Below are 24,898 nucleotides of genomic sequence, written 5' to 3'. Positions count from 1 at the left end.
GCTGTTTTCAGCAGAACTACCGTGGTGTTGTCTTTGTGCAGAAATAAAAGTTCTCGAAACGAGCTAAAAATTAACGGAGAATTTTTTTGGAAAATATCAAAAATACTAGAAGAAAAAGATACGCAAGAGGAGTCCCGGGGCCACCACAAGGGTGGGGGGCGCGCCCCCTAGGGCGCGCCCTCCGACCTTGTGATCTCCTCGTGGGGCCCCCTGACATGAAACTGACGCCAAACCCTCCTATAAATCCAGAAAACTCCAGAACAGAAGAGAGATCGGGAGTTCCGCCGCCGTAAGCCTCTATAGCCTCGAAAAACCAATCTAGGCCCTCTCTGGCACCCTGCCGGAGGGGACCATCATCACCGGAGGCTATGGAGGAGGATCTCGGAGGGGGCCATCATTGCCATGGAGGCCAAGGACCAGAGGGGGAACCTCTCCCCATCTAGGGGGGATGCCATGGACGAGGAAGCACAAGGGGGAGAACCTCTCCCCCTCTCTTTCGGTGGCGCCGGAGTGCCACCGGGGGAATCATCGGTGATCGTCTTCATCAACATCACCATCATCATCACCATCCTCATCTGTTTTATGCGGTCCACTCTCCCGCACCCCGCTGTAATCCCCTACTTGAACATGGTGCTTTATGCCACATATTATGATCCAATGATGTGTTGCCATCCTATGATGTTTTGAGTAGTTTTCCTTTGTCCTTTGGGTTGATTGATGATATATATTGGTTTGAGTTGCATGTTTTATTATTGGTGCTGTCCTATGGTGCCCTCCGTGTCGCGCAAGCGTGAGGGATCCCCGCTGTAGGGTTTTGCAATATGTTCATGGTTTGCTTATTGTCTGTGTTGCGTGAGTGACTGAAACACAAACACGGGTAAGCGGGTCATGGCGTATGGGAATAAAGGGGACTTGATGTGTTAATGCTATGGTTGGGTTTTACCTTAATGATCTTTAGTAGTTGTGGATGCTTGCTAGAATTCCATTCATAAGTGCACATGATCCAAGAAGAGAAAGTATGTTAGCTTATGCCTCTCCCTCATATGCAATTGCAATAATGATTACCGATCTTGTTAACAATTGCCTAGGATAATTCCACACACTGACCCATCATTATTCCACACTCGCTATTTATAATATGTAGTAATATATTCTAATTTTATATTAACAGCACCTACTTTTATATTTTAGTTCTCCAATATCATGCAAAGTTATCCTCTTCATACCCATAACGTAGTTTTATTTCTCGTTTCTAGATAAAAGCAAATGTTCGGTGTACGTAGAGTCGTATCAGTGGCAGATAGGACTTGAGAGAATATTGATCTTACCTTTAGCTCCTTGTGGGTTCGATACTCCATACTTATCACTTCCATCTTTAAAAATTGCTACGATGATTCCTTGCACTTGGGGATTATCAGCGCGCTTTGGAGTTTTGTCTGAGAGGCACTCGGGCCTGATTGGGAGGCTCCGGAACTTGTCGGATTCCTTCATGCCAGAGCAGTCCAGACAGGGAGGAATATATGCCTCTTCTGGCTAGTTTTTGTGGCCTTAACTTGGACGCTAGCTATGGACAACACATAATAAGATGGTGATTGAACGGGTTTTCCTTAGACAGGCCTATGATTTCTTCTTCAAATTTCTTGCGTTCTTGCAGCATTGGCGCCCGTTGGCTAGGCAGTGGGACTGCGATTGTCTGGGACAGATGTTGGATGCGCTTCATGTCACCGCTGGACGCCTCTCTTCGATGCGGAGTCCCTGATGAGTGGCCACTTGATGGTCTTTTTTCTCTTTGTTTTGTGCTTTCTTTGGGTGTGCTTGTGCCGATGCCTCCAGCAGACTTGTTTATCTCGGTGATCCCGTACTTGATGTATGAATTTGATGGTTACTTTATTTATAAAGCGGGATGAAATCCTATTTCAAGGAGTCCCCTCCTAAATCTGATGTCTGATTGGTATTGGTGTCCTCAAAGAAATAGAGGCTTCTAATTAATCACCTTCGAACAAGATTAGGTAGATATTCACAAGATAAGACTAGGAAGGTAGGCAAGCCGTCTAAGTTAGCAAGTTGACGTGCCCACCCCTGAAAAACCAAAGCAAGTTCACATGACCTGGTATATGTGCACCCTCACGTGCAATTTGTCTTTTGGCTCAGTTCTAATCTAGAACTTAGTCTAAAACGAAAAGAAGTTAGACAAAAGAAGTAAAAATCTTTGTCGACATACAAATTTTAAGGCCTCCATTGGTTTATAAGATAGAAATATCATTGGAATAGAAAAAATCATAGAAAATAAAATAATTTGTTGAGGAAAACAGCAGGACTCTGCTGCGTATTTTTATTAATTTTGGCATAAAAGGTACAAGGTCTTATAGTACAAAACCAAAAGAAAGAAGTAGAAAGAATAAAAGAATACACCAACAAAAGAAACAAACAAAGAAAAGCAGACTATACAGAGAGAGCTAACGTTTGTGCAGGGGGCCAGATTCACCAATACTAGCAAACGAACTCAAGCTCTTTCTGCAGTGTGGATTAGCGAACCTTACATTGCCAGTGGAAGAAATTCTACTGTTTTGTATTAAAATCCTTGTGGCAACGACTGGAAAAACAGAAAAAATACTCCCTCATCTAGCGCTTCAGTGTCAACGGAACAGCGAGTCTTCGTGATACTGCTAGCCAGTAGCTACTTTAGCCTGCCTGCCATTAGCTCACCAACCATCTGAGCTGCTTGAGGAAACCAAAGAGGGGGGAGGAGAGCGATGGCGTCGGCGTCGGCGTCTGTAGAAGAGGCCACCGAAGCAGTACCACGGGAGGGTCTGAACAAGAGGTCGCCGGAGAGATACCACCTCGGATCTCCGGCCACGTTCAGCGCCGCCGTTGAGCGCATATCTTCCGGTGCCGCGACGATGGATCAGTACCCAAGACAGCGCATGCTAGTAAGTTAGCTGGTCGGATGGAGAGACTTCGGTACGAACAATGGATTTGCTGTTGATTTTTGTGTTTTTTTCACACACAAAAAACCATCGTTGGTTGTAGGCCTTGATAGAAGAGCTCTCAGTCCATGCTGCTCACGAACAACTCTGGATTGGAGGATCTGCACCCCGCATCTGTGAAGGTGAATTAATTTCTTCCGTGGGGTAAGCTTGTTTCTGTTTTCTAGGATGTCCAAGAGATTATCTGAGAATGAACGGTTTAAGTTTAATACTACTCTTTGTATTGATGATAGATGGTTCAAAGATTGGTATTTGCTATTTCTAAGTCGACTAACAGATAGTTATTTCTGAAACATGAAATTTTCATTGGATAAAATCAAGAACTAACGTTCAGGATCATTGACTTAGAAACACTAGCAACGATCCATGGTTAAATTCGCCGGGAAAAAAAGGGTTCATATCTAGTAAGTTTTTCATTAGTTTCCTTTAACCGTCGGGGATCCAGAACCAGAACCGCGGCTGATGTCCACACCTGTTGATACTGAAAGAAAGCCATCTTTTGTTGTACCGTTATCTGTTTTTTCACAACGGCGACAACACAAAGCTAGCCCTCTGCCCTCCATCTTCCCTTCCTTTGTTATTCAAACCATCTCCTCCTTTCTCTGACTGATGATTCTTGCTGTTTACTCGTTGAGCAAGTTGTACGTTAAGCCAAAGACAGCAAAAAAAAAAAAAGCATTTCCCTTGAACTTATGTCATACATATGCTTGGTGGACAGGGTTTCCTATCCTCCATGGAGTCGCAGCGTAGGCGGCAGGAAGCTGCAGGAAGTGGGAAACCTGCCACCTGTCATTTGACTCGGCACGTTCCGGTCGCACGCTATGGTCAGGCGGACCAACTCATGTTCAGCTGAATCGTCACATCCTGGTACTAGCACCAGGCGATCAAGCTCGAGCCCCCGGCGGCGGCGGCCATGTCATCGTCGATATGGCTCCCCTGCTCCTGGCTACGGCGGGCTCTATGGAAGCCGAACCCAAAGCAACCGTAAGTGGTCTTGCTAATCTCCGTCACTCACCTTACATTGCCATAAACCATTTCATCCACATCTCCAACTTCACAGTGGACCGCTAGAAAGCTTCACGAATCTGAAAGCTACTGTTCGCGGTCTCCATCTGGGGATAGGGTTTGGTATGATCATGTATTTTACGTATCCCGTTTCTTGCAGGAGATGAGCCGATCCGACGAGCATCACGCGCGCTCCATATCGCAGACGCTGTTCTGCGCGCTCCTGCCGGCGTGCGTCACCTCGCGCGCTCTCTTCGAGCCTGCTGGTTCCGACTACGTCGGCCTGGCGATCTACGCCGGCCTGCTGTTCGTCACGGCGGTTACGTACGCCGGCATGTTCGCGTCCAGCAGGGCGAGCGGCGGCAAGGCCTCCCTGCGCGTCGTGGCTTGCGCCGCTATCGCCGTTCTGACCATTGCGGCGGGGTCGCAGCTCTCCGGGGCGGCGCACGTTGCTGCCGCTGCTTTCATGGGTGTGGTGACGAGCTTGATCGAGGCCATTGCCATGTGAAACCTGCGCTGCAAATTGAAATATGTCTAGTTGTTTCAATTAGGCCATGAAAACAATAATAAAATTAAGTATTACTCCCTCCGTCTCAAAATTCTTGTCTTAAATTTGTCTAGATACGGATGTATATCTTATACATCCGTATCTAGACAAATTTAAGACAAGAATTTTGAGACGGAGGAAGTATTATTTTTCTCATTACGTTTATGAATTGTAACCTCAATAATAATATAAAACTTGGTTGACGGATATGTGAATGGCTTGTGAAACTCAATGCGCAATAAAATTATTATTCTAAATAAGTGGATCTTTGGACTATAGTGGAAAGATGTATGCGACATTTGTACTTCCATTTCCAGATAAAAAAAATCTGAGAAAAAAGTTACATTTGTACTTTTTAGTTAGAGTAAATTATTATATTTAAACTGAAACAGAGAACAACTCCGAATGCGCACCAGCCCATCCATTCTATCGGCCCAGACTTAACAAAGGCCGTCTCATCTTCCAACAGAGAGAGTGAAAGCAACGCAGGCCGGTGGCTCTGAAGAGAGAGAGTGGACATAACACTTGGATTGCAGTTTTGGCCCATCTCAGAGGAACCTCCAGAAAATCAACAATGAAATTCCCTACAAAAAGCAATAAAAGAAACGAGGAATGGGATGGACAGGACAGTTTAATCTTGAGACTTTGCTAATAAAGACTAATCATCATACTTTTCCTGGCATTTCCTATAAATAAGTAGATCATGAAACCGATTTATATGATAGAACATTCGTAGCAAGACAAAAAAGAAGCAAGATGTATCTATCATATGTTTAAACATTACCAGGAGCAAGACAAAATGGCACTGGTAGTTTTGAAGTCCCAAGTTTAGATGGCCGACCACTAAAAACTTGCCGTTGTTATCTTCCCAACAGCATGCTGGCACCAAGTATAAAAGAATAGCATGATGACAAAATGTAAACACACATGACATGACTTAAGATCGTTGTAGGCACGTCGACCTTTTCTTTTCCCAGCCTGCACCCAGTATTCAACAACTCACTGAACCACCAGCCTATGATTAATCAACAAAAACAGCAAGCCAATCCATAATCACGCACCAACCACTAATCCCAAGAGAGACTCGTAATCGCTCCTGTGTCCAATCACAACGCTCACATCCCCATCTGCATATAATACTACTACGTAGTACCACCCTTCGCTGACAGCGCAGAAGCTTTGACAGGCTCCTCGCACAAGAAGAGATAGATAGAGGCCCAAAATCACACCAAGGAGGCATTCAGCCATGGGCCATGGCCCTTGGGGTCGGGTCGGGTCCGATAAATAAATACGCAGTACTAGTACGAATGGCCCACGTCTGAAAAGGGAGCGCCACATGGTGACCGATCACACCACCTGCAAAACTATTTAATTCAGTGGCTAGCTGCTGCTGTTGCTCCTGCTGAAAATGGAACAGTAGGCTGTTTGAGGGGAACCGAAGCTGCTGTACACGAGAAAGCGCAACGGTGTCCCACTCACCAAATCATACAAGCAGAGGCTCCGGTCCTTCCATTCCTGAAATGACGTGGAGGGTGTGAACCATGAATGGGAACATACATACACCAATGCCTAAACCTCAAAGGATTTAAAATCACCATTGCCTCCGCAATGGCAAAGTTCGTACAAGAATGGGTATATTCATGCAAAAACAGACCAAAAAAACAGGCCAAGAAGACAGTTAAATGACCAATAGCGCATTTCCTAAAGGAAACCGACTCCAACATCCATAACGCCAAGCGATTTGAAAAATAAACTGGCTACACGTGGTATTGGACACTGAATCAGACTCACCACTGCCAAGAGAATATATACGTAAAGGAGAAAAATAAACAATTCTAAAGATGTGACATAAAGATGTAAATTTAGTTAAAGAACATGTGACTCGTTTGTGATACCCAAGTTGCATGCATGTGTGCGAGGGTTATTCTAAAAGGATCTCATTGTTCTTCAGGTGAATAAATACACAGTACAGCTGGACCACAGGTGAAAAGGAGCTCCACATGGTGAACGATCACACCACCTGCAAAATCAGTTGCTAGCTGCTGCCGCCGCTGCTGAAACTAGAGAGGACCCCCATCAGCTGTTATTGCTCAGGAAACAGAAGGGGACCTGATCCACCTGACCTGCCCGCTGGGGAGACGAAACAGGAACCACATCCTCTAACATCTTCGAGGGATGTCATGTAAGCTACAGTAACCGTGACATCCCTTCTTCACATCCATATGGTTAAGCCTAAAATGATTATAATTAATTTGTAAATTACAAATCTACTTTATACATTTACAAAAATTACATACAAACAAAATTATGATGCAATAAAATTATTTATTTATTTATTTTTGTACATGCTACAGTAAATCCGCAGAGTAGTTGCTGCAGTAACCCTGACATCTCTTCTTCGCTTTACACACGCATTTCACTGTAGCTTCGTGACATCCCTTGAGGATGTTAGAGGATCCGCTTCCGAGGAAACAGGGAGCCGAATCATGGAAGCAGCCCAATATCCATACAGGATGGATGGATGGATGGATGCACCAAAAAAAGACAACAGCGATATTCATTCATACCCGAACATGGCTCATGCACCCCCTCATCAAGACAGGTTGATGAGAGGAAAAAACAGCAACGATCGGCTGGCTAGATCACAGGCTCACAGTGCATCCACATGGACGGAGGCTCTGGATCGAAGCCGCATTTATGGCACCGTGCACGGAAAGCCCAATGCCACGACCCCTGAAACGATGTGGAGGGTCCGAGCCATTAATCTGAAAACACAATGCTTTCTCAACCACAAAGGATTTTATTCAGCAGCGCTGGCTCCACAATGGCCAAGTTCGCATAAGAATTGGTATGTTCGTGTAGACATGCAAAATCAGACATGAATAAACAGTTAAACAACCATAGTGCATATTTCCTAGAGCAAAATAACTCCAAAATTCATATCAATAAGTGACTTCGCAAGGAAAAAAAACTGGCTACGCACCTAGTATTGGATATCGAATCAGAATTACCACCGCCGAGAGAATATGTACCCGGGACATTGATTTTATTCATCTATTACAATATTATTATTCTCTGCTGCAGATGAACAGCGATGCAAGTACAGCCTCTCTGTTGCATCTCAAGCACGAAAAACTTATCTCCTCCCCTCCCCCCCCACACACCACCGCCTCTGGTCTCCTTCTCTCCTCACCCCCCAGACACCACAAAGATGGGCAAGTCCAGCAGTGGTTCCGGGTGGTTCTTGGTGCCGGCAGGTGGATCCCCGGGGTCGTCCAGATCGTGGTGGCGCCACCCACGGTCTCCGTGGCCACCGACGTCCACCACTCCTTCCACGGGGATGGTCAAGGACGAGGTGGCGATCTCTGATGACGACAAGCAGCAATAACAACTGCCCCTCCTTGTCGAGGCCGCGCGGGCGGACAAGGAGTACACACGACAACTCGAGTTGTTGCTCCAACGGTCGCTCTTCGACTACGGTCTAGCACCACTCTTGCCGCTACACATCCGCCATGTCAAGGAGGAGGTGGCGTCCCCGCCGCGCCACCGTGTCAAGGAGGAGTCGACGCTCCCACAACAACGTCACGTCAAGACAGTGCCGGTGTCCCCGCCACGCCGTTTCGTGCATGACAAGGAGGTGTCGTGTGGTTGCCGTGAAGAAGGAGGAGGCGCCCACCCCGGCGATCGCCAACATGCAGAGCCGCCTCCTCTACTATCTCGGACGTGGCGGCGGCACTTCCTCCTCACGCACCAGATCGGCAGCCGAAAGGTGGCTTCCGAGGAGGAGCGCCGGATGCGGCGCAACACGACGTGACGTTCGGCTTCACGCCATCGGATGCGGCACTGAAATGGGTGCGTGCAAACCCGGACCTCGCGTTGACCTGGGTCGAGGTTCGAGGGATCCCTCGGCCAGAGTGAGGTTCCTCTCGGTAGGGGTGGTGGTTGATGGGCGGCGGTCATTGGCGGCACGTGGTCGACGCATCTTCGGGAGAAATCCCTGTTCTGGTCTTCATCGGAGCCGACAACGGCGGCGCCCGCGTGTGTCGCGACCTTTCTTGGAAGCGTCGTCATGGAGTTGTGCTCCTCCTCGCCACGGCTTTGGCTCCTGAGGGAAACCTCAGATCCGCTGGAAAGGCGATTGAGGTGTCTTTGTGTCTTTCTCCTTGGGGAATCATCTCTGAGTCGGCCACGACTAGAAGACCGGTGGATGGCGGCATCTTGGCCGTGTGGTTTTGTTGAGGTGGGGTGTTGGTTTCTGTTCTGGCAACGATGATGGCGTCGAGAGGGGCTTGGGTCACCGCGTGGACTTCAGTAGTCGGTTCTTCCTGGCGGGTCCGAGGTACTCTTACATGGGTTGCTTGGTTGCTTTGAAGCCAGAATTGTGGTGGAGGAGTCCAGGTGGTGACGATGACAAGCACTAGGTGGTCGTTTGTGGAGGGCATGGTTGGCACAAGTCCTGCATATTTCTCATGTGATGCTCGTCGTCAAAGTCGGAGCTGTCAGTTGTGGTGGCATGTGTCGTCGTGGCTTCTATGCAACAGTTTGCGGGTTAGCCTCGATGATGGAGCTCTACGGTGAAGCCGGTAACAATTGCGACTCCTCGGCGATTGTCTTTCTTCTTTTGCAGCCATGTGTTCCATGTAGGTGGCGAGGTTGGCCAGTGGGTTGGGTTGTATCGGTTATAGCCCAGTTTTCCGCCAATTAACCAAGCAATTCTCGCTCTCTTCTTAATAAATGAAAATGACAAGTCTTTTGCCTCGTTTTCAAAAAATAAGTAGTAGGGGGCCCTAACAGTGACAAAACTTAAACATACATGACTACCTATCGTTGTAAGCACGTCGACCTTTTCTTTTCCCAGCCTGCACCCAGCCCGGCAAGTCACTGAACAATCAGAGATGCAGACAACCTCAAACCACCAGCGTATAATTACGCTAACACACCAAGGACCAAGGACCAAGCCCAACCAACCAACCAATCCATCATCACGCACCAACCACCAATCCGCAAGAGAAGAGAGACTCGTTCCTGTGTCCAACAACAACGCTCATATTCCCATCTGCATATATGATACTCCCTTCAGTGACGACGCAGGCTTTGGCAGGCACCACCACACCCAGGAAGCATTCTCCTTTAGACTTTTCAAAAAAGAAAAACATGGTCCTTCAGCTAAACAAATAAATACGCAGTACAAGCGGACCACGGGGAAAAGGAGCTCCACATGGTGACCCATCACACCACCTGCAAAATTAATTCAGTTCCTGGCTGTTGCACTGCTGCTGAAAATGGAGTCGTTGGTTGGAAAGCAGGCAGGGAGGACCGCCCATGGCTGTTACTGCGCAGGAAACAGAAGGGGACCTGATCGACATGACCTGACCGAGATCCGCGCGGGATGGATCGATGCACCAAAAATGACAACACCCACATTCATTCGTACCTGAACATGGATCATGGTCGATGATAGGAAAACTGCAGAGATCAGCTGGTTAGATCACAGTGCACCCACATGGATGGAGGAAGCTCTGGATCGAAGAAGCCGCTGTTAATGCGCTGTACTGTACACCAAAAATCACACAAGCCCTTCCATTCCTGAAATGATGTGGAGGAGGGTGTGAGCCATGAATGCCAAGATACAGGGCTTCCTGAACAACACAGGATTATTGACCAGCATTGCACCCGCAGTGATAGGGCTCCTACAGGAACTGGTATATTCATCTAGACATGCAAAAGCAGACATATAAATATTTCCTAGGGGAAAATAACTCCAAAATTCATATCAATAATTGATTCATCCCAGCTAAGATCAAATCTTTATGTGGCTCATGACTAGAAAAAAACATTTTAACTAAAGAGAATTTGCTTTAAAGGGGCTGCAAAGGTAATAAGAGCTGTGCCTTTTGTGGTCAGGATGAGTCTATTGACCATTTGTTTTTTACCTGTTCGGCTGCTAGGTTGATGTGGAGCCTGATGAAATGTGCTTTTGATTTGAATTCTACTCCTAATTGTCTCACTGATTGCTTGGGTAGATGGATCAGATCGTTCCCTAAACATGATAAGAAACTTTGTTTTGGTTGGTGTTGCTGCTATGTTTTGGACTATCTAGAGATGTAGACATGACATTATATTTGGAAGAAAAACTATCAATAATCCTTTAATCCTTGTGAGGCTGATGTTTTCGTGGATTGCTGATTGGTCAATTTTGCAGACAAAGGAGCCAGAAACAAGGTTGCTGAAGATGGGAGCAAAGTTAGTCGAGTGAGTAGCAAATGACGTCTACAGGGCTTCGCAAGGGTGGAGGCCGGGAGTTCTTCGGATTGGTGGCTGGCAGATGGAGAACCTATAGTTTCAGCTGATAGGTCATGGATCATGTTATGTTCATGTTGTGAGCAGGTAGGTCATCGTACCTCCAGTTTTGTAATAGACCTAGTCCTGTATGTTGGTTGTTGGTTCTTGCGGTTTTCTTTTGGGTAGTAGTAGTAGTAGTTTGTAATCAGACCATATGATTTCTTTATATGCAATCGGAGGGGGAGGCCCCTCTTTTGCTCAAAAAAAAACAATAAGTGATTCAGAAATCAAACTGGCTACAAACCTAGCATTGGATATAAAAAAATCAGATTGACCAGCACCGAGAGAATATGTGCATAAGGAAGAAAAGGAAACAATTCTAAAGATATGCTATAAAGATGGGAGGCATGTACCTGGGACATTGATCATCCATCCATTAGAATATTAATCTCTGCTGCAGTTGAACAGCGATGCAATTAGAGCCTCTCAATTGCATCTCAAGCATGAAAAACTTGGAAGGAAGTTTTTCCGCAGTCACCAACTGAGCAGCATAATTTGCAGAAATAGTCAAGCAAACCATGAGGTCATATGCAAGAAAAATGTAAGGCTCTAGGATTTAAGAAATTTTCTCTGATAGATGAGTGAAATGTAATGTACATGATACAACATTCAGACCAAAGAGAGTACACGATGCTAATCTCCCAAAACTACTCCACCACAAAGCAACTCAAGTTCTGTACGCGCGAGCCTACAAACCCCCCCCCCCCCCCCCCCCCCCCCCCCAGGACACCTGGAACAAAATTACCTCCATGTACCAAGAACCCAACCAAAGATGTAAATCAACTTTCGCCATGTTTGGGATCAAAAAAAGTCCAGCCAGAGTATGAATAGAAGCCACTCGATGTATATACAGCACTTGGACATTGTAAAGAAGAACACCGTTAGTATTCTTCTCCCATGCATCTCCACAGCACATGTGACCTAATAGTAGCCCTTTGCGCCTCTGGATTGGTATAGCTCCAGCCTGATCTTCGCCTCTGGCAACAAGTTCTCGATTGTCGGGTCTTGCATCATGTATGCTTGTTTGGAGGCCCATTCGAGCACCGTGAGGATCTCCGCTTGTGCCAACTCCTCGCTGTCTGGGACATTGTGTGCAATGTAACATACAAGGGTGAGTGCTGCCAGCTGAACCGCCTGCTCGCTGAAATACACGAGCTGAACAAGATGCTTTGCTCCACCCGCATCGACGATTGCTTTGGAATGGTCAACGCGCAGGTAATTGTCCGTGCACACAAACTTGGTAAGGGACATTGCTGCCTCCTTAGAGACTTCTGCTTCCCTCTCATCGAGAAGCTTCACCAGTGGCCCAATGATCCTAGTCTCTGTTGCACGGAACGTTCTGGACAGGCAGCCCAATGAGATAATGCAAGGAATCAGGAGCTCATCATACTCGGCCTTCTCGACGACACGTAGGAGCTGGTCAACAACGGCACGGGCGGCGGGGGAGGTTGGTTTGAATGCTGAGCGTCGCAGGTCGGAGTTCTGCTCGGCGACACTGCAGATCTCCATGAGAGCCATCGCAGAATTGTATTGCACATCGCCTTCCCCCTTTTCCAGAAGAACCGCGAAGCATAGAAGAGCCCTTGACTCGGTGATGCTCTTGCAGATAGCTGCATTGCCCTTGGCGAGGTGCCACAGAGCCTTGGCGGCGTTGGCCTTCATGTAAGCCTTTGTCTCGGGGTCCTCGAACTCCCTGCCCCTTGTGGTTGTCCCTGACAGTGATGCATTATGCTGCTTTGACGCGATGTTACCCCCGCCGTTACCGCCCTTGCTGCTGCCCCCGTTGGAGTTGGAGTTGGAGTTGGAGTTGGAGGAGTTGGACTTTGAGGCCATGGTGGACTGGACCAAACTGTGCATCTCGGTCTTGCTCTGGGAACCATTTCCAGCAGCAGGGTGCCTCCCTGTGGTATGCTGATGGTCCTCGAGCAAGTCGGGCATGCCGTTGTTGTTCTTTTTGTCCATGACGACGGAGTGTATGGACAACTTGGAGGTGATGGCGTACTTGGAGTGCTCCTGCACGGTCTCGAAGGCGAGGTGGCCGACGAGGAGGCGGATGGCGTTGTGCTGCGCGAAGGCGTCCTGGCACTTGGGGTGGTTGGCGGCGAGCTCGGAGATGGCCCATGCGACCATGGCCTGCACCTTCATGGGGGCGTCCTTGAGCACCTTGGCGAAGGCGGCGCATGCGCCCGCGAGCACCATCTGCTCGACGCACTCGGGGTCGCGGCCGAGGAGTCCGATGGCGAGCGCGGCGCTCTCCTGTCCCTCGAGCCGCCCCTCCTTGACGAGCCTGAGCAGCGGCGGCACCCCGTCCTCCTCGATGATGAGCTTGGAGTAGCGGTCGTTGTCGCGGGCGAGGGAGACGAGGCTGGCGGCGGCGTCGGCGCGGGCGTCGAGGTTCCCCGTGTATAGCACCGCGATCTGCTCCCAGATGAGGAAGAGGATGGGCTCGTTCTGCGCGATGGGGGGCAGGCCGATGTGCATGTCGAAGTCGTCCTCGCCGGCGCCGGCGGAGGAGGAGGCGGAGACGCGGAGCAGCCAGGAGAGGTCCCCCGTGGAGTTGTCGAGCTGGTTGGCCATCTTCTTGAAGGAGCCGGCGGGGATGATGGTGAAGACGCGGCGGACGAGGCCGTGCGCGCGGCACTTGTCGACCAGCGCCAGCGCCTTGTCGAGCGCCTTCTCGGTGTCGTCGAAGATGCGGCGCGCGGGGCGCTCGTAGAGGTCGGCGCGGGCGGCCTGCCGGAGCAGGGCCGCGAGGCGCTCCACCTTGGCCTTGAGCTCCACGCACTCCTGCCGGAACGTGTAGGCCTCGTCGGACCACTTGATGACCTGCTCCGCCAGCTGGATCGGGCGCGCCAGGATCTGCTTCAGGTCGTCCATCTCGGCCTGCCGTCGGACGCGGTCCCGGCGGCGCCGCGCGGCCGAGCTGTAATGGGTGGAGGGAGGGGGCCTAGTCTAGTTGCTACTCCCCGTTGGTCCGGGCGGCGGGGGGCGGCCGGCCTTCCTCCCTGCCTCCTCCGGATTGGGGGCGGCGGGTTGGGGGCGGAGGAGGAGGAAGGGGGGAAGGGGGTGGGGGAGCGTGCTGCCGCTGCCGGGGGTGGGGAGTAAATTGGGAATCGGTTTGGGTTTTTTGGGGAGGGGTTACTCTCTCTAGTTGGGCAGGGCAGGGGTGCGCGTGAGCTGGAACCCGCGCACACGACACGCACCACCCACGGGCGGCCGGGTCGGGGTAGGGTTCGTGTTCCCGCAAAAAAAAAAAAAGTATCTCCGCCCGGCGTTTCCTCGGGCGACGTCGCGGTGACTTTTTGGCCAGTTTCCCCGGCTCCCCTAGCTATATCTCGGTGCGTGCGTCGTTTTCAGTCTTGTCCTCGGGCTTTCGCTGCCCCGCTCCGCTCCCACGGGGTCAATGCAATGGCATGCCATGCGCCCGGGTGCTGCGGGTGGTTGGCTTGCGGTTCCGGCTCCGCTGGCTGGGTCGTCGCTGGGCTTGGACGGGGCGACGTGGGGATGGTTAGGTGCGTGCGGACAGCACGTGGATGGAGCCGTGCGTGTCCTCCGCGCGCCCCGTGCCGTGCCGGCGCTCTGGCTGTGGGCCTTCCTTCTGCGGCTGGATGGATCATCATCGTCGTCCTAAAAACGAGCCAGCTTTTTTTAGTTTAGCATCAGCATGACATTCTGTTTTCTTATGCGGGGGAGTGTGTGACATTCATTGCTACGCATGACAAGTTGGGTGCACCGGCTCGTTTGTCTCGCCTGATTGCGTCGGAGGAGGAGAGACGAGTAATTGGCGGGAGATGCTCTGTGTCGGGGCGCCCTCGTCGTCTACGCGCCCAGCTAGATTCCAAGGCGATAAAACGAATCGTCTACCTTATACTAGTATATAGTTTTAATTAATTAATTATTAGCCCCTTCATTCACAAATATAAGATGTTCTATTTATTTACTATCCGCATGCATTTCAAACCAAGTTTCAACTAACCGAACGAATTTCATCAAACACGATGGAGTTCATCAAAATTCGGATAGAAAATAGCACAAATCATTCGTACATGGTATGAAAGTAAGTCTAGTACAACAATACTTCAATTCGATGAGAAATAGTTCAAATTCAATGAGACTAGACGGATGTTCGACAAGTTTTTCACGGATGAATTATGATGTCCCACACATACTACCCATTGAGCTTCATCCAACAGTGTGTGTGTGTGTGTCTTCCCTCTACCCTGTGATACATCACGGCAGCGCGTACAGGGTACACAAGGCGTAGAGCAACATTGAGTGAATGAATGAATCACTCGAGAAGTTGAGCAAGAAGAAGCAAAAAATTACAATCTCCATGGTTGCCGCATGCAATGGCGACATTATTGCCTCCATCCGATCAACCTCGCCACAAAACTTCACAGAGTTTTTGATGGTGTACCATCGATACGCTAATGGCTTCACATTGCGTTCATGGATGATGTGCATGTCGTAGGGCGCAAAGTATTTTCGCGCATGAAATGAACCATGCACGCGCTGCCAAAAGAGTCCCCTTCTTCTCCTGCCTATGAAGTCTGCAGATATGGCCAACCACGCATCGCACAACAACTCATCCTCCATGGTCGAATACCCTGCCATCCTTCTAAAAACGACATGAAGTTCGAAAATAAGCTCAATGGCATTTGACCGAACACCTTTCGGGCGTGGTGTCCGCCATGGACGTTGTCGATAGGGGGGCGGAGGGTATCTGGCTGCGGACGAATACTGGGTGGACGGCGCCGTAGTACAAGGAGAGCGGACGCGTGGATGGCGGCTGCGGACGTCCGACAATGCCTGGATGATGGCCGAAGAGGTTCTGCGCGGTGTCGGATGAGGAGCCTGTGGATGGAAATCAGGGGGCAGGGCAAAGTGGAAGAGAATGGGACCGGAAGGGGGATTTGAGTGGGCCGGGGGTGTCGGAGTCCTACGTGGCGGTGTTTAGGACTCCCGCAAAGCCCCCACCCCTAGTTTTCTTTCAATATGCGGGAAAAAGTGCGTTTGGGCCAGTCGGCAGACCGAAGTTGGTCCGCTTTGGATGGTCAAACACGTCTGGACCGCGCTGACCAGGGTTGCGGGCAGTTTGAGGGTCCGTACTGGAGATGACCTAAACATAGTAATTAAATTCATAAAATTATAAAAACAATTGACGACAAGTATGGTTGAGTATTCTATATACTCGCAAATTCTTGATGCTCTCGGCAAAAAAAACAATGCTTCAAAAGACTATTTTAAAAACCCGTAAAAAAATCTGCTTTTGTTATTTTTGCTCAGACCTCCCTGAATGTGGTTCCATCATGAAAATTTGCACACATCCAGAAAACAAAGCATTGTTTGTTGTAAAACACAAAATTTAAAATGTCTAATTTTTTAAAAAATTACTCCCTCGATCCGTATGAATCGTCAATTCTTTAGTACAACTTTGTTTTCTGGATGATCGGAGAGTACTATTGTTTTCTAATTTTACTATTCATATATGTGCATGTGAGCCCGAGATTAGAAGGATACTTTTGATTTCACAAGCCATACGCGGCGAAGACGAGAACAAAAAAATAGGAAAGACTATTGTCCAGACATGCCATTGCCCAAATGGCGGCCCCTGCTACTATCTATTGCCCTGCCTCATTTCGGATTCGCGAGCGGATGATGGTAGGTAGTGATGATTTGCTTTCGAACACATGTGAGTTCCTATCATTCCAAAACTCTCACGAAATGACCAAGGTTAGGGAGGCCATGATCTTGCGACTATCTTGGCCATGGTGCGGTGAATGATCCCACTGTGATTTGACATGGCCTTACGGAGTAGCAACATTGGAAGAGGATGTGGGCTGCCAACACGGGGGCGGCACATGTGCATAAGGGACACTAGCCACAAATTTGGCCACCCGCATTCCGTGAGGCGGTAGAGCGTTCAAACCCTAATTGGTATGATGAGCCACACGAAGATCTTGCACATGGGCGGGTTTTCCCAATTGTTGATGTTGGTCAAGACCATCCGGAAGAACTACGTCAAATGATGGAAGCGGGCATTTTTCCAAATGATGGTGTTGAGGTGATTCACGTGTAGCTGTACTTGAGATGTGTATGACCAAAGGGCAAGGAATTTTTGGATGTGCTGCATAGTGAGGCCTCTAGAAGTGTTGATTTGCTCCTCCCAAGCATCGTGGCGAATTGTCAGTTGGACACACAATTCCTTCTTATTAAAGAGCGCGAAGGTTGTGATGTCTCTTGGCCTACGACCAACGGTTCACAACGAGGCACAAAGACTTGTTGCCCGACCATTTCCAATGATAACTTTAGTGAGTGAGGGCGTGGAAAGATCCATGTCCATGTCTGTCTACGCATGGGTTCCTGGTTCAACCCAAGTCCTCTCCGGTGTGGTCCATTTGAGTCAGACTGAGCCACGGTCCAACTTATGCCCACCTACATCTACGTTAATAAAATTAAAGGAGATCTAGAGAACATCTAAGGGCTTGTCTCGCGAGATTCTAAAGACATAAGAATAAGAAAAAACGGAAGAATGTGATAGAGATGTATGTGTGACACGGGGATTAATAACATAAATATTTAAACTTGCATGTTTAGTTCACACAATTAAAAACACACACAAATCATACTAAACACGGTCAAAACAAAATCAAACCGCATGGAAAGGTATAATTATGATGCTATTATGCGGTAATAACGACTTCAGCCCCGTACTTCATACGTACATATTCTAAAAGGAGGTCCACCAAGTAGATTGTAAAATTCCAGCGATTTTACTTTGAAAGTGGGATGTAAGAACCATTGCCTCTTCTATTCCATTGCACCGTTCATTTTTGCCAGACGGACGAACAATGTTGCTCAAACAGCATTTCCTTTCCTTCTACGTCTCCTATGAACCAAACAAGCCTTAACTATACTCTCACTTTTGTAAATTTTTCTAGAAAGCGTGCGTATACATATTGGATTTGTCATGGAAATAATATTTCTACAGTTTATCGCTGAAATATGCCTACATAAAACTATGATGGAATATACATATTGGCCATAGTATCGCTATCGTATTTGTTTTTTTTCCTGGGCAAAACTATCATACGTTCTTTTCTATGAAGATTTTGGAGCGTCACCTGGTGTGGTACTGCAATGATTGCTGTCTGGAAAATCAATGCCAATCAATGATATTCTACACTTTTTGATACGAAGATTAAACTTGGGTCCATATATTAAAGGTCCAGACTGATTGTCCACAGAAATGACAGATTATGGTCGGACTTGAAATATTTTAGAGATTGATTGAAAGACCACGCCACGATCTGTCTCTCCACAATTGGTCAAGGATTTCGAGGTTGGTTCTATACTCGAAACACCATCCAAAATGAGCAATAATTTCTCGATATAAAACCAAAATAAGTTGTTGAATGATTATGGTGGTCGAATTGCCTGTGTTTGATACGTTTTTTTTGTTAATTTAATAGTTTTCTTTTTGAAAGTTAAATTAGATGTGACATTAGTCAGGGTACATCAGCTCCATATGCGCCACCAATTATCGAGTGGAGAAACGGATGCCTTTCTCATCGAATACATACATGGAAGAAATGTTGTTTTCTAACAAGTAATCAAACAGTACTTGACAGCATCTTGCAGGTGATCCAGCGCCACAATTGCCTGCTTTTCGACGAGTGGGTGGTAATGGAAAAGGGAAAAAAAATAGAAAACACGACGACCGGTAGCCATTGAATCTACCAGGAGAAAGAGAGACCACGCAACAAACATTCGAGAAAGCAGAGAAAAACTCGAGGTGTTTGTTGATCTGGTCGCTCAGACTCTTTCTAGGTGTACGTACGAGCCCTGCACCGTTTTCTTGGCGTTGGGCGAGCGTGAATTTGTGAGTGAACCCAAGGACAAAAAAGAGTCCAGATCGATTTACGTCCGACGGATTAGCGGTTTGTTCGCAGGTCCACGTCGATTTCTGGGACGTCGCAAAGCCCGCGAGAAGGAAAGAGATCGATGCAAGTGTGTGTGTAGCAATCTGAAAAAAAAAAGTGTGTGTGTGTAGCGACGCGTCGTTCGCTCCAACTTATTGGGCAGACAACGACAATGGCCAAGGGCAGCACGACGCAGCCCAACCGAATGCTCACAGTGCTAGGATATCGAGAGATTAGTCAACCCATGAGGCGAATGATATTTCAGATCTATTCGGTTGAGACGTGACATTGGCCCTTCCGGTTTATGCAGGTTGAACACGAACAAAATGTTGTTACTATTAACTACCTTACCTTGTGCGACCAAAGTATCGATAAGTAATTCTTATATATACCGTATACCAAAGAGACAGTAATTTCTTTGTGTGCCATCCAGCAGAGAAACCGCTCCCATTTAGTAGCATCTCTACTCCTAATGTCTCAGTTGGTAGTCTCCGTTCCGAGTTTATTTTTCGTCCCATCATTTTCGTCCGGGTTTTTTCGTTGGTTTTTTTCGTCGGTTTTCTCGTCCCTTCCCCGCACATAGAAAAAAACAGCCAGCGAGGCTCCCCTCGATCTATGTATTCTATCCTGCGATCTCTCAAGGACGCCCCAGCCCCCAATACGAGCCGCCGCCGAGATCCAAGACGAGCCGCCGCCGAGATCCGAGTCGATCCGCCGCCGCCGAGGACCGAGTGGAGCCGGCGCCGGCCAGGCTCCCCACGATGTGCGCGCCGGGGCGCTGCTCCCGCTCCCGCAGCCGAGCATAGCAGCAGCGGCGGAGCCCTGCCGCCGGCGAGCTCTCTCTGGCGAAGGAGGGCGGGGGCGAGCTCGCCGTCTCTCTCGCGCTCAACGCCAGCAGGGACGCAGGCTTCGACACGGCCGCCTACATAGGAGCGCTCCAGGCAAGGCGCTTCGGGAGGTGGATTCTTTGGTCGCCGCGGATGGCATCCACGCACGACCTCGTGACACAGTGAGTGCAAGATTTTGTTCTTTTGAGTCTCGCTCGATCAGAAAAAGAAAGAGACGATGAATTTCCTCTTGAAATCGCTCAAATTGGGCTTACTCTTTGCTTCCCCTCTGCCTGCAGGAACTTCGCCAAACTTCCGGTGGGCGTCGTGTGCGCCACAGACATGCAGTTCAAAGGCAAAGGTGCGTCAAATATGTATGCCAATTGGTGCTTGTTTTTGTTGTCCCTTTTAGTGTGTCTCTCTGATGATTTTTCAATTCAATGTCTGTCACTTTGGTGGGTAGATGAATTGTATTGTTCTGTTTGTTGTATGTTTAGTTGATGTTACTGAAGATCTGAAGTTGCTGCATGCTGTATGGGATAAATAGTTCGAGAAATAGCAACTTTGTTGAGTGGATTTGCATCTGTTACACCTTAATATGGTATAAATTTTATTTTATGATGTCAGTAGAGGAAAACTATGCTGGATATATTTGCTCTGTTATATTGATATTGTGCCTATTCACTTTGTTTCTTATGTCCCGCTTCATTTTTTTTTCTGTAATTGTGTAGCTCATCTCCAGGCTCGTGGAGATGCTATTTTTCTATCACCCAAATGAAATGAACAACGCTTCATTTGACTTATTTATTGTATTTTGATAGGTATGATTGGAATAATCAACCACACCCGCCTCGTCCTACCGGAGGCAGCTCCCCTCCACGTGGCCGCTGCAAGAGCAGCCGTCGGATCCTGACGCGTCGTCGACGATGACTACGGCAGGTGTGACGCGCCGGCGCCGGATACAGTAACCGTGATAGCTGACAGGCGTCGGCTCCGTTGATCGCGTGAAGTGAGGTACCAGCGACCATGACCTTGATGAGAGGCAGGCGGTAAAGTCGAAACCGCCTTGTCCATGGCTGCAGGTTGCTTCCCGATCAGTCCAAGATCCGTCCGAGCCGACGGCAAGACGAACGCTTCCCATGTGCAGTGCACATAGTAGGTATGTGCCGCTCGCACGTCCTCGAGCCTATTCATCGATGTGTGTTGCACTTGAGGAGCAAGCAGCATTCTCCTTGTTAATTAGCTATGGTTCTTGCGCTTGGTTTCTTGGCTTCACACAAAGCGATTTCATTTTGAGCTCGTAGCTTCCTTCTGTCTTGGTTTTTGGAAGCTTAATTTCTAGCCTGTGCAGGTCATGGGGAGAAGAAAAGCAGCGGAGAAGAAGAGATTGAATTATATGTGCTTCTTGTATGAGCTACTGTTGGGGCACTCTTTTGGGGTAATCATGTTCTGAGAGATTCATAAAAAAGTAATTATTCAGAGAGGAGAGACTGAGAGATCAATTTGTTTGATGTGTTGAGAGAAAGATTCAGAACTTCACTATTTGTTGGGTCAACGGATCAATGTTTTTAGAGCATAACTATTGATTGTTGTATTGTGATTTTTACTATGTCTCTGAGCCATCTGGATGATGAACTATGTACTGTAATTTTTAGTTTGTCGCAAGAACATGAACCTAATTTTTAGTCTGTCTAAATCACAGGTTGATCGGCACAGTGGAGGACAGGGAAGGAGGAGAAGGATGTGAGGTGTGTAGAATTGGGCGCAAAGGGAGACGATCAAGATGGTGGAGCAGAATCCAGAGGACGCCGGGAGACCAGGTATAGGAGAGACACCACTCAGAGCCCATCGATCCAGTGAGCAGTGTGTGGTGTTCTTGGTGACTGGTTTCGTGATGTAGGTGTCCTGGTCCAACTTCCTCTTTTCCTTCTTTGTGGTCTATCTGCTGCGGTGAGCGGGGGATTCCTAACTTTGTGGTCTTTTCCTTCTTTGCATGATGCCCATGATTTGATCTATGAACTTAACCCGATCTTGGTTCTGATTTGGTTGTTCCTTGCAGATTGCCGCACAGGAAACCTGCCGAGCCGACATTGACGCCAAGTGCGGCGATGCCGCTTCCAATGATTGTGAGGGCAAGTTCTTCCCGGGCTTTACCAAGATCAACTATGAGGTGAGGCCATTGACCTTGAACTGAACAAATTAAGTGTTGTTAAAGGGTTACTTTCAGTTTAATGTTTGTCCTTGAATGAACAAATGCGCACTGCAGGGTCCAACTAGCAAGAGGGCGCTTGCTTACAAGTGGTATAACATAGAGGAAGTGATTCTTATAAAGAAAATGAAAGTATGATTTCCAGAAATATGCCTTTTTGGTGTATATCCTTTTAATTTACTTGTACATTATGTGCTACACTAGGATTACATATTTGTTTTCTGCTACGGGTTTGGTTGTGGTTCAGTGTGGCATTCTGGCATACGTTCCGGGATACCGGAGGAGATCTTTTTGGTGCACCTACAAAGAACTGGCCTTGGGAGGATGGCATGAATTCCATGGCCATGGCTACGAGAACTCTGGGACTTGTTACTTATTGATAGAGCTGACATGTGATTTAACTGCTAATGAGGGTAGTTTAGGTTTCATTGTCTTTAATAATTTTTGGCTTGGCCGACAGGGTACTGCAATGCTATGGGTTGATAAAGAAAAAAGGGAAATAAACGAGAAAGCAAGACGGAATTGGCAGAATCACGACAAAGGACGTGCCCTGCAATGAATTGAGAATCGCTACTGGAATATTTCTTTATTTCTTTTTGGTAATCTTTTTCTGGGACTCCAATTTGTTCACTTGATGTTGATGGGTGTTTTCGAGGGATCTCATACTGTTTTTCTGCCATACCGCATACATCCTGAGACTCTTGTTTTGGACGTTCACGCTGTTCACTAGATGGTTTTTCTAGATTCTGCCGCCGAAGATGAAGAGAGTGCTGCTGTGTTTCTTCGGAGCGAAATGGCAGAGTTGCCTCAACATATCTAAGGTAACAATCTTCTGCATCCCCTTCTTCTTTGTGCTACCTGTCAAGATTTAGATGCTGCAATTCTTCAGTCTAGAGCTGACTTAGATGATAGAACTGATTTACTAAATTGCTGGCTGGTGCATATATTTCACAGTAGAAAATGTTGGCCGTGTTCATGTCAACGTAATGATGAACAACATCAACGCCATGATTTTGCCTTGCTCGAGCTTTGGTTTGTGACTATATAAGATAGCATATCTTTGCAATCAGTATAATCTAGCTAGCCAGTTTGGAGCACAATATTGTCACTGTATATGTCAAGTTTGACAGTTGCTGCCTATTTCTAGCTAGAAGTTGGTTCCTGTAAGCAAGAGTGGTGATCTGGAGTACTTTTACCTTGATGTTTATCGAAAATAAGTTCACCTCCTAAATAGGCTGGGCTATTCCCTGTCTTCTTGGTCGATCGATGGTTCTCTGTAATACTCGTTAGCTGTTCGGACCATGTCGCTTTTTAACTTGTGCTGCTTGTGTGGCATCACTGTTTCATTATCTTGTGAAATAGTACCGGTGCTTATTTAATTTGTCTACCAGGTGTCCAGTTCTTAGTTTGATCTCCTTTTTCTTGGGTAGTTATTGCTACGATCCTATTTATTAGTTCATCTTGGTTTGGTCTGTTATGCAACCTTTGCTCTGAATTGTGAATGTGGACATGTGCAAATTAGTGCAGCCAATGACACTGAACTTGTTTGGCAATAAAGAAACAGCGATGATGTTTCTAACAAGTTTCCTTGTTTATCTATAATAGTACTAGAAATCGTCTGTTTATGAGTGTCAGTTGGATATACTACCCATCAGGAGACGTAATCCAGATTGTTAGCTTCTCTGACATCTTCATACATTGTAGCACCACATAACATCTTCATACAATCAGAATCCTTGGTCTGATTATAAATACAGAGATCTTGTGGTATCTCACCAGCCACCAGGTGACCTGACTGGTCCATCCATCTTCGGCCAATCAAGTTGCATCTTGCGTGTCACATCAGATTCTTCTTGCTTTTGTGTTTATTACTATTTGACTTAATCTAAAAGTAGTTCTGTACCTCTTGATGTAGCTCTAACAAGGCCATGAAATAATTCATACTATTTCTTCATTGTAATTTTCCCTTTGCAAACAGTCTACAGCCTCTGAAAAAGAACGAAGCTTGCGTTTGTTCTCTTTTTAATTTTGTATTTTGTGCTCTTAATATTCCTTTAAATATACCTGATCGTTGTTGTATGCAAGGGAAAAGTCTCTTTGTTTGCTGAGACGAATTTTGTTTTCCTCCAGGTCCCACTGAACCAGGTTGAGAAGTGGAACAAGCAGAGGGAGAATGAGACATTTGCAGGGCCCCTCGAAATCGTCTGTTTGAGAGTCTCCTCGGTTGCTTTTGTGTCTGCGCTACTACTGACTTGTAGTTGGAATTTATGCTCCTGTCATGTACTCTCTTCCAACAATCGCTGCAAAACATCAAGTGATGCTTTTCTCTATGTTGCATAAATAGTTCAGCATGCTTAAATGTACGCATGTCTTGCCTGGGACTTGTGAATGCCGAGAACCAATGAGACATTTTTGGTTCTAAGTCATGCTGATGTGAGAGAATATGTTGTTGTTATGTGACAGTGCAATTATGTGATGATATATTGATTCCAAGTCAAGAGAATTATGTTGTTCATGTGAAGAACTGTTGCAAGATTAGATTTTTAACTGTTTTACACCATTTTAATTCAATATGGCAATCCCTTCCTGTCAAGCATTGTTTTGTACAGAGGGGGGTTTGAAGGATGTGTGGCTGGAGGGGGATTTGAGGTTTCAAGGGGATTAGGTGGAAGAGGGGGATTCACCAAATCCCCTGGAATCCTCTCCCAAAACCTCCACAATCCCTTGCTGTCAAACAAGGCCTTAAGGGATCATTTTAGTCCGTTCTGCGACCAAACACGTTACAAACGGGCAGAAAATGATGCAATGATGCTTTTCTGAGCCACCTCGTTCTCCTTTCCAACCCATTCCCGATTCTCTACTCCTAATGTCTGACATGGTAGCCTTGCTTCCACGTTTTTTGTCTGATTTGTTTTCTCACCTCTCATTGGTTTTTGTCTCTTTATATTTACAAAAAATCTGGGAGTCCATACATGGTTCGTTCGCTCGACCCTCTCGCACGACCTCTCGCTCACACCGATTTCTTTCCGACTTTCAAAAAAAAGTACGTGAAGCATCAA

General features: G+C 47.3%; 3 protein-coding genes across 3 annotated transcripts; 2 read left to right on the top strand and 1 right to left on the bottom strand.

The window, feature by feature from the left end:
• Positions 1–3,627: 3,627 nt before the first annotated feature.
• LOC123125273 (uncharacterized) lies at positions 3,628–4,576 on the top strand. The gene is made up of 2 exons (XM_044545792.1): positions 3,628–3,971; positions 4,153–4,576. The coding sequence occupies exons 1-2, from the start codon at positions 3,915–3,917 to the stop codon at positions 4,498–4,500; spliced, it is 405 nt and encodes a 134-aa protein (XP_044401727.1). The 5' UTR covers positions 3,628–3,914; the 3' UTR covers positions 4,501–4,576.
• Positions 4,577–11,436: 6,860 nt separating this feature from the next.
• Positions 11,437–13,969, bottom strand: LOC123122373 (uncharacterized). Its single transcript, XM_044542568.1, has one exon. The coding sequence runs from the start codon at positions 13,756–13,758 to the stop codon at positions 11,803–11,805; it is 1,956 nt and encodes a 651-aa protein (XP_044398503.1). The 5' UTR covers positions 13,759–13,969; the 3' UTR covers positions 11,437–11,802.
• A 5,762-nt stretch (positions 13,970–19,731) lies between these two features.
• Positions 19,732–24,296, top strand: LOC123122372 (uncharacterized). Its single transcript, XM_044542566.1, has 8 exons — positions 19,732–19,812; positions 19,930–19,991; positions 20,452–20,789; positions 21,333–21,450; positions 21,690–21,800; positions 21,897–21,971; positions 22,300–22,660; positions 23,970–24,296. Exons 3-7 carry the CDS (start codon positions 20,770–20,772, stop codon positions 22,396–22,398), a joined length of 423 nt encoding a protein of 140 aa, XP_044398501.1. The 5' UTR covers positions 19,732–19,812; positions 19,930–19,991; positions 20,452–20,769; the 3' UTR covers positions 22,399–22,660; positions 23,970–24,296.
• Positions 24,297–24,898: the final 602 nt, after the last annotated feature.

Source organism: Triticum aestivum, chromosome 5D (assembly GCF_018294505.1).
Source record: "Triticum aestivum cultivar Chinese Spring chromosome 5D, IWGSC CS RefSeq v2.1, whole genome shotgun sequence".
Classification (NCBI taxonomy): domain Eukaryota; kingdom Viridiplantae; phylum Streptophyta; class Magnoliopsida; order Poales; family Poaceae; genus Triticum; species Triticum aestivum.
This window is presented reverse-complemented; position numbering and strand designations above follow the sequence as displayed.